Source organism: Plectropomus leopardus, chromosome 23 (assembly GCF_026936395.1).
Source record: "Plectropomus leopardus strain MGB_pleo_1.0 chromosome 23, ASM2693639v1, whole genome shotgun sequence".
Taxonomy (NCBI): Eukaryota; Metazoa; Chordata; class Actinopteri; order Perciformes; family Serranidae; genus Plectropomus; species Plectropomus leopardus.
Genome location: NC_142198.1, coordinates 24,212,593 through 24,222,500, shown reverse-complemented (window position 1 = coordinate 24,222,500; position 9,908 = coordinate 24,212,593). Strand labels below are relative to the sequence as shown.

General features: G+C 40.7%; 1 protein-coding gene across 3 annotated transcripts in view; it reads left to right on the top strand.

The window, feature by feature from the left end:
- The window catches only part of LOC121964669 (voltage-gated potassium channel subunit beta-3-like), a 30,954-nt gene extending 21,588 nt beyond the window's left edge, over positions 1–9,366 (top strand). For all 3 annotated transcript variants that reach the window (XM_088074075.1, XM_088074076.1, XM_088074077.1), the window contains 7 exons: positions 782–868; positions 2,993–3,078; positions 4,759–4,879; positions 5,687–5,781; positions 6,813–6,933; positions 7,556–7,644; positions 7,798–9,366. In XM_088074075.1, the coding sequence (XP_087930201.1) occupies positions 782–868; positions 2,993–3,078; positions 4,759–4,879; positions 5,687–5,781; positions 6,813–6,933; positions 7,556–7,644; positions 7,798–7,890 (692 nt within the window). In that variant the 3' untranslated portion in view covers positions 7,891–9,366. The remainder of the gene's footprint in view (positions 1–781; positions 869–2,992; positions 3,079–4,758; positions 4,880–5,686; positions 5,782–6,812; positions 6,934–7,555; positions 7,645–7,797) is intronic.
- Positions 9,367–9,908: the final 542 nt, after the last annotated feature.

Below are 9,908 nucleotides of genomic sequence, written 5' to 3'. Positions count from 1 at the left end.
AGTCTTTGTGGTCGTTTTGTGTCTTATTGATCCCTTCGAGTCTTTTTTGTGGTCGTTTTGTGTCTCTTACGGATCAGTTTGAGTCTTTTTGTGGTCGTTTTGTGTCTCTTACGGATCAGTTTGAGTCTTTTTTGTGGTCGTTTTGTGTCTCTTACGGATCAGTTTGAGTCTTTTTGTGGTCGTTTTGTGTCTCTTACGGATCAGTTTGAGTCTTTTTTGTGGTCGTTTTGTGTCTCTTACGGATCAGTTTGAGTCTTTTTTGTGGTCGTTTTGTGTCTCTTACGGATCAGTTTGAGTCTTTTTGTGGTCGTTTTGTGTCTCTTACGGATCAGTTTGAGTCTTTTTGTGGTCGTTTTGTGTCTCTTACGGATCAGTTTGAGTCTTTTTTGTGGTCGTTTTGTGTCTCTTACGGATCAGTTTGAGTCTTTGTGGTTGTTTGTGTCTGTTATTAATCCCTTCGAGTCTTTGTGGTTGTTTTGTTTGTCTTTGTAATCCTTTTGGGTCTTTTTCGTGTTTTGTTCTTGTTTGACTACATCACGGAGACAGAGGCTACACTGATCAGAGAATTCAATTAACGATGTAGAAGTGATGGTACGGAGGCCTGTAAGGCCCAAACAGAGGACTGATGGCTGCAGTCAGTCAGTTTGTCTTTGCGGGTCGTCACATCGTCTTTCAGGACTGAAAATCAAACTGTTTTTATAGTTATGTGTGTGTGTGTGTGTGTTTTCATGTTTTCGTGTGTGTGTGTGTGTGTGTGTGTGTGTGTGTGTGTGTGTTGCAGGTCTGCGTGGATCTCTCTCCAGGTTACAGCTGGACTACGTGGACATCGTCTTTGCCAACAGGAGCGACATCAATGCACCGATGGAAGGTCTGACACACACACACACACACACACACACACACACACACACACACTCCGGAAAACTTACTTACCTTACTTATCTTATCTTACTCTACTTACCTTATCTTACTTTACATACCTTATCTTACTCTACTTATCTTATCTTACTCTACTTATCTTACCTTACCTTACCTTACCTTACCTTATCTTACTTTACTTACCTTACCTTACCTTATCTTACTTACCTTACCTTACTTACCTTAACTTATTTTACTTACCTTATCTTACCTTACTTACCTTACCTTACTTACCTTATCTTACTTTACCTTACTTATCTTATCTTACCTTACCTTATTTACCTTATCTTACTTTACCTTACCTTATCTTACTTTACATAACTTATCTTACTTTAAATAACTTATCTTACTCTACTTATCTTATCTGACGTTACTTATCTTATCTTACTTTACATACCTTATCTTACTCTACTTATCTGACCTTACTTACCTTACCTTATTTTACTTACCTTATCTTACCTTACTTACCTTACCTTACTTACCTTATCTTACTTTACCTTACTTATCTTATCTTACCTTACCTTATTTACCTTATCTTACTTTACCTTACCTTATCTTACTTTACCTTGCCTTATCTTACTTTACATAACTTATCTTACTTTAAATACCTTATCTTACTCTGCTTATCTTATCTGACGTTACTTATCTTATCTTACTTTACATACCTTATCTTACTCTACTTATCTGACCTTACTTATCTTATCTTACTTTACTTACCTAACTTTACTTTACTTACCTTATGTTACTTTACTTACCTTACTTTACTTACCTTATCTTACTTACCGTACCTTACTTTACTTACCTTATCTTACTTACCTTACTTACCTTACCTTCCTTTACCTTACCTTACTTTACTTACCTTACCTTACTTGCCTTACTTACCTTACCTTACCTTACTTACCTTAACTTTTCTTACTTTACTTACCTTACCATACTTCCCTTACCTTATCTTACCTTACTTACCTTACATACTTACCTTACCGACTTTACTTATCTTACCTTACCTTACTTACTTTACCTTATTTTACTTACCTTATCTTACCTTACTTACCTTACATACTTACCATACCTACTTTACTTATCTTACCTTACCTTACTTACCTTACCTTATTTTACTTACCTTATCTTACCTTACTTACCTTACCTTACTTACCTTATCTTACTTTACCTTACTTATCTTATCTTACCTTACCTTATTTACCTTATCTTACTTTACCTTACCTTATCTTACTTTACATAACTTATCTTACTTTAAATAACTTATCTTATTCTACTTATCTTATCTGACGTTACTTATCTTATCTTACTTTACATACCTTATCTTACTCTACTTATCTGACCTTACTTACCTTACCTTATTTTACTTACCTTATCTTACCTTACTTACCTTACCTTACTTACCTTACCTTATCTTACTTTACATAACTTATCTTACTTTAAATACCTTATCTTACTCTACTTATCTTATCTGACGTTACTTATCTTACTTTACATACCTTATCTTACTCTACTTATCTGACCTTACTTATCTTATCTTACTTTACTTACCTAACTTTACTTTACTTACCTTACTTTACTTACCTTATCTTACTTACCGTACCTTACTTTACTTACCTTATCTTACTTACCTTACTTACCTTACCTTCCTTTACCTTACCTTACTTTACTTACCTTACCTTACTTGCCTTACTTACCTTACCTTACCTTACTTACCTTAACTTTTCTTACTTTACTTACCTTACCATACTTCCCTTACCTTATCTTACCTTACTTACCTTACATACTTACCTTACCGACTTTACTTATCTTACCTTACCTTACTTACCTTATCTTACTTTACCTTACCGTACCTTGCTTACCTTACTTATCTTGGTTTTTCGTGTCTCTTACCTTACCTTACTTATATTACTTACCTACGTTATTTATCTTGTTTTTTTTTGTCTCTTACCATACCTTAGTTAGCATTACTTACCTTATTTTACCTGACTGTTCTTTTGTTATCTTTTATCTAATCTTTCCTTGCCATACTTACTTTGAAGTACTTCATGTTTTTATCTTGTGTTTGTGTTGACAGAGGTAGTTCGTGCGATGACCTTTGTGATCGATCAGGGTATGGCCATGTACTGGGGAACATCACGCTGGAACGCTGTAGAGATCATGGTACAACACAACATAGAACCTTGGCAGAACCTCAGTAGAACCTTAGAGTATTTATTAATCAAAGTACAATTACATGAACATGATCACAGATATGTGGGTTCAAAAAGTGCATCTGAAATGAAATGAAAAAAGTTCTAATAATTAAAATATATTAAAAAAAGTAAAAGTTGATGGTAGGCCTTTAAAACAAAATTAGCAAATTGTTTGGGTTTCTTTCAAAAACATGAGCAAAGGCAACGAGCAACTTAACAAGACATGGCCCAAAAATTAGCAAACAATGTGAAGAAAATGACCAGAAAATATGCAAAAAAAACCCCAACAACAAGAAAATTACTTTTAAAACGGGGCTAAAAAGTAAAGATATGTATTAATGTAATATATTTAAAAATTTCATATCAAAAATGTAGTCTTCCTGACTCTTTTGGATAGGATAATTGTCTACTTTATGTAGTACTGCTTTCTATATTTCTTCTTTGAATAATTCCTTGCATTCTTTTGGTCATTGCCTCTAGTCCCCATGTTTTCGTAAGAAATGAAACCGCTTTGCTTTATTTTGGTTTCAAAGGGTTAAATAGTTTGTCAAATAGGGTTAATAGGGTTAAATAGTCGCCTGTCTGTATCACCTGTGTGTCTCTCCTGTCTGTCTCTCCTGTCTGTCTCACCTGTGTGTCTCTTCTGTCTGTCTCTCCTGTCTGTCTCACCTGTCTGTCTCTCCTGTCTGTCTCACCTGTGTGTCTCTTTTGTCTGTCTCTCCTGTCTGTCTCACCTGTGTGTCTCACCTGTCTGTCTCACCTGTCTGTCTCTCCTGTGTGTCTCACCTGTGTGTCTCACCTGTGTGTCTCACCTGTGTCTCTCCTGTGTGTCTCTCCTGTGTGTCTCACCTGTGTGTCTCACCTGTGTCTCACCTGTGTGTCTCACCTGGGTGTCTCTCCTTTGTGTCTCACCTGTGTCTCACCTGTCTGTCTCACCTGTGTGTCTCACCTGTCTGTCTCACCTGTCTGTCTCTCCTGTGTGTCTCTCCTGTGTGTCTCACCTGTCTGTCTCACCTGTGTGTCTCACCTGTGTCTCACCTGTCTGTCTCACCGGTGTGTCTCACCTGTGTCTCTCCTGTGTGTCTCACCTGTGTGTCTCACCTGTGTGTCTCACCTGTCTGTCTCTCCTGTGTGTCTCACCTGTGTGTCTCTCCTGTGTGTCTCACCTGTGTGTCTCTCCTGTGTGTCTCTCCTGTCTGTCTCTCCTGTCTGTCTCACCTGTCTGTCTCTCCTGTGTGTCTCACCTCTGTGTCTCACCTGTCCGTCTCACCTGTCCGTCTCACCTGTGTGACTCTCCTGTGTGTCTCTCCTGTCTGTCTCACCTCTGTGTCTCACCTGTCTGTCTCACCTGTGTGTCTCACCTGTCTGTCTCTCCTGTGTGTCTCACCTGTGTCTCACCTGTGTGTCTCACCTGTGTCTCACCTGTGTGTCTCTCCTGTCTGTCTCTCCTGTGTGTCTCACCTGTGTGTCTCACCTCTGTGTCTCACCTGTCTGTCTCACCTGTGTGTCTCACCTGTCTGTCTCTCCTGTGTGTCTCACCTGTGTGTCTCACCTGTGTCTCACCTGTCTGTCTCTCCTGTGTGTCTCACCTGTGTGTCTCTCCTGTGTGTCTCACCTGTGTCTCACCTGTGTCTCACCTGTCCTGCAGGAGGCGTACTCTGTGGCCCGACAGTTTAACCTGGTTCCTCCGGTGTGCGAGCAGGCCGAGTATCATTACTTCCAGAGAGACAAAGTGGAGCTTCACCTGCCCGAACTTTACCACAAGATCGGTACGAACGCGTCGCTCACGTTATTCACACTTTACGTTTAAAGAAAATATGCGACGGTGTCCTGAATTATTCAATCAAAACTTTAAATTTAAGTGAAAAGTTAGTCATTAGTACTTTTTTAAAAAAAGCAGGCTGTTTCTGTATTTTATATTCATATATTTTTTCTTTCTCACACTCTTTGAGCGCTGCGCTACATTTATGTTTTGAGCTGCTATTGTAAACATACAAAAAGCAGCTGAGGTGAAGACTGTTTGTTATTAACCCTTCAGGGACTGTTGGTCTCATTTTAGTCTCTTGTCTTCTTCCTGTTGTGATAACTGTGTGTGTGTTGATGCATGTGTCCTAAATGTAGTCCAGATTGTGTATCTGAGTGTAATCAGTGAATTTGCAGCTCAGCTCCTACAATAAGTCTAAAATACACTGTGGAAACTAAATAGTTAACTTCAGAGAGAGATGGCAGAGCGGTCTGAGTGTGTGTGATATGAAAGCGTAAAGGGTTAACAGCATTTCTGTCTTCTCGATATTTAAGAGGGAGCTGTCACGGCTGTAATTCAAACCCTTTTTATTTTAGGCTAGCAGTTTCCCCCTGCTCACAGTGTTTGTGCTAAGCTAGGCTAACACCAGAGACAGAGCTGTTTGTTGTTGGGAGGACAGACGGACGAAATGTGTCCTGTGTCTTTAAATGAGACGGGGGACAGCGGAGGGGAGACCAGATGAGGTCTGTGGGGACAGCAGCTGTTCAGGTCCAGGGCTAAATATAGAGCCGGCTTAATAAGGTGGTTCAACATGAGGTCTGCCCCCCCTCAGGTGTCGGAGCCATGACCTGGTCCCCTTTAGCCTGCGGACTGCTAACGGGCAAATACAACGAGGGAGTCCCCGAGTCCTCCAGGGCCAACATGAAGGTCCACACACACACACACTAACAGACACACACACACACACACACACTAACAGACACACACACACACACACTAACAGACACACACACACACACACACACACACTAACAGACACACACACACACACACACACACACACTAACAGACACACTAACAGACACACACACACACACACACACACACTAACAGACACACACACACACACACACACACACACACACACACACACACACACACACACACACACACACTAACAGACACACACACACCACACACACACACACTAACAGACACACACACACACACACACACACACACACACTAACAGACACACACACACACACACACACACACACACACACACACACACACACACACACACACACACACACACACACACTAACAGACACACACACACACACTAACAGACACACACACACACAGACACACACACACACACACACACACACAAACACACACACACACACACACACACACACACACACTAACAGACACACACACACCACACACACACACACACACACACACACACACACACACACACACACACACACACTAACAGACACACACACACACACACACACACACACACACACACACACACACACACACACACACACACACACACACTAACAGACACACACACACACACTAACAGACACACACACACACACTAACAGACACACACACACACACACACACATACACACACACACTAACAGACACACACACTAACAGACACACACACACTAACAGACACACACACACACACACACACACACACACACACACACACACACACACACACACACACACACGACCACACACACACACAGTAACAGACACACACACTTCACAATAATCAGGGGTGCACAAACATCATCCATTTTCTGGCCTGCAGGACAAGAGACCATCTGTTACCGTGGTGATCAATACACAGTGTGTGTGTGCGTGTGTGTGTGTGTGTGTGCGTGTGTGTGTGTGCGTGTGCGTGTGTGTGTGTGTGTGTGCAGGGCTATGCGTGGCTGAAGGAGCGTCTCTGCAGTGACGAGGGGAAGAAACAGCTCAGTAAAATCAAAGACCTCCACCTGCTGGCCGACAGACTGAACTGCACCGCCGCCCAGCTCGCCATCGGTACTCTCACTCCTTCATACTCTCACTCCTCCATACTCTCACTCCTCCATACTCTCACTCCTCCATACTCTCACTCCTTCATACTCTCACTCCTCCATACTCACTCCTTCATACTCTCACTCCTCCATACTCACTCCTTCATACTCTCACTCCTTCATACTCTCACTCCTTCATATTCTCACTCCTTCATACTCTCACTCCTTCATACTCTCACTCCTTCATACTCTCACTCCTTCATACTCTCACTCCTTCTTACTCTCACTCCTTCGTACTCACTCCTTCGTACTCTCACTCCTCCGTACTCTCACTCCTTCATTTAACTTTAAATTTCTGTTTCTGTTTATAGATTCACTCTTTTTTTAGTTTCACTCCTTTACTTTTTTAATCTCTTTTGTCAGTCCCTCTGTGTCTCATTCTTCATTCAAGTCCGTCTCCCTCTGCTGAATGTCTCACTCTGCTGAATGTCTCACTCTGGTGTCCGTCTCATCTTCATTAACAGACTCAGTCTGGTGTTTTTAAGTCTTCAATCCTGTCTTTAGGTGTTTGCCTGTCTCACCTGCTGCCTGTACTCATGTCTCTGTCTGTGTCTGTCTGTGTCTGTCTGTCTCTGTCTGTCTCTCAGCGTGGTGTCTCCGTAGTGAAGGCGTCAGCTCTGTTCTCCTCGGAGTGTCCAACACAGAGCAGCTGCTGGAGAACCTCGGTTCTATCAGGGTACTGACGGAAAACAACCACCTGCATTTTATCCCTGCTGAGGCACAAATACTGCAGTATTTGTGCTTTAACTCGAGTACTTTTACCTTCTGCTATTTTATTCTTCCTCAGTTATTTTTTGACAAAAAAAATCACCTGACTGGTTTCCTGCAGGTCCTGACTCAACTGACTCCGCCCCTCATCGCAGAGATGGACACGTTGCTCGGCAACAAGCCGCGAAACGGCAAGAAGGAGGCAAAGAGTTGAGGAGAAGGACGAGGAGGACGAGGATGAAGACGAGGAGGGGGACGGGGAGGAGGAAACTAAAGACTTATGAAATCATCGGAAAACTGCGCGAATGAGGTAGAAGGAGACAAGGGACAGAAGGAGGAGACAAAGGACAGAAAGGAGGACTCAAAGGACAGAAAGGAGGACATGTGGATCCATCAGTAATATTTACCCTTCAGGGACGCAGACGGTTTGGAGACGGAAAGACTTTGACTCCTACAGCTGATCAGAAATCTATCAGAAATATTTATTCTTATATCGATAGTTAACGACGTTGCAGAGCCTCGAGTCAGCGTTTATCCGTTTAATCGTCTTCAATAATCTTAGATTAGTTCCATTAACCCTTTCAAGCCTGCAGCCACATGATTTTTCTTTACAAACGACTTAAACAAATACTTAACCCTGTCAGCTCTGAGCACTGTGCTGTGATTTCTTTCAAAAAAGGAAAAAAAGTCAATGGAAAATGAAACGAGAAAGGAAACGAGTAGATTTACCTTAAAATAGAAGCAAAACGTGAGCGAAAAGCACATTTATTATTTTTCATAATTACAGATTAAAATTATTTTACAGAATTAGATCATTTTTTGTCTCATTTGCCTCGTTTGTGTTTTTACTTAAATCTTTCTATTTTGCACCAATTTTCAGGCAGTTAGAGTTTTTGAACGAAATCAAGGCAGATGGTTGAGATTTCAGGTGAAATTCAGAAGTAAAGCAGGAGAGTTAAGATGAACGATAATGGTTCATCTGAGGAACAGTGAGAGCTGCTCTGCTGTCGAGGCTCTGAACCTCCTGTATCCTCTGACGACTGCAGCATCATATCAGCTTTATTTACGAGACAAATATGAAGCTATATTTTATGAATGTAGTTCCTGGAAGTCTTTAGACGGAGAAAAAAGACGTTAAAGTCAAACTGAGGAGCTGAAACATTTCACAGGTTAAAAGCTCGCAGCACAAACCAGGAGGCATCATTTACTATTCACTTTATTATAAATGTAGGATTTTACAGTAAGAAAATGCTTTCATTTCCAAATGGCTCTTAAAATATTTATTTTGGTTAATCTGTGAGATGGAGCACAGATGACAACTGACTATTATTGTTATTAATGATTCAAACTGTGTCTTATCACTTTATCACAGCTCGTTTTCCTTTTACTCTAAGATTTTGATTTTAAATTTAAATTTCAAATGTTTCTCTTCATGAATAATAAGTAACTAAAGATATGCAAAACAAATGCAATTTTTGTGAGTTTAACCCTTTAAAGAACACACCTCTCCTGTTTGCCATGTTGACCTCTGATTAAAACCATGTGACCATGTTACCTTAACAATGTGCTAACATGGCAGATGCTGGTTGGTCACGTTTTTTTGAAAACAGAGTTTCCCATTTAACCCTTTCTGCTCCTCTCGATGTAAACGACATGACGAGAGAATGCTAATAAAGTTATTCAAAATCAACATCTGGAAACCAGTGTCAGTCTGTGTCCAGAAGGCCAAGACACGCCATAGCAAAGAAAGTTGCAAAAACGCCCAAAACACCATAAATCAGCATGTCGAAGATGTAAGGCTATAGTAAGGCAAAAATGTCAAAATTTGACACGACCCAAAAAATGCTCAAAACAATGTTAAATAACTTACATTAGCCTGCTAAGACACTCCATACCAAACAAAGTTGCAAAAAACGACCAACTCCAAAATTTCGCATGTCGAAAAAATGACCAAAGATGCAAGGCTATAGTAAGGCAAAAATGTCACAATTTGACACGACACAAAAAATGCTCAAAACAATTTTAAATAACTTACATTAGCCTGCTAAGACACTCAATAGCAAACAAAGTTGCAAAAAACGACCACTAACAGCAAAATTTCGCATGTCGAAAAAATGACCAAAGATGCAAGGCTATAGTAAGGCAAAAATGTCAAAATTGGACATGTCCTAAAAGCAGCTCAAAACAGCTTTAAATGGCTTAGATTAGCCTGCCAAGACACGCTATAGCAAC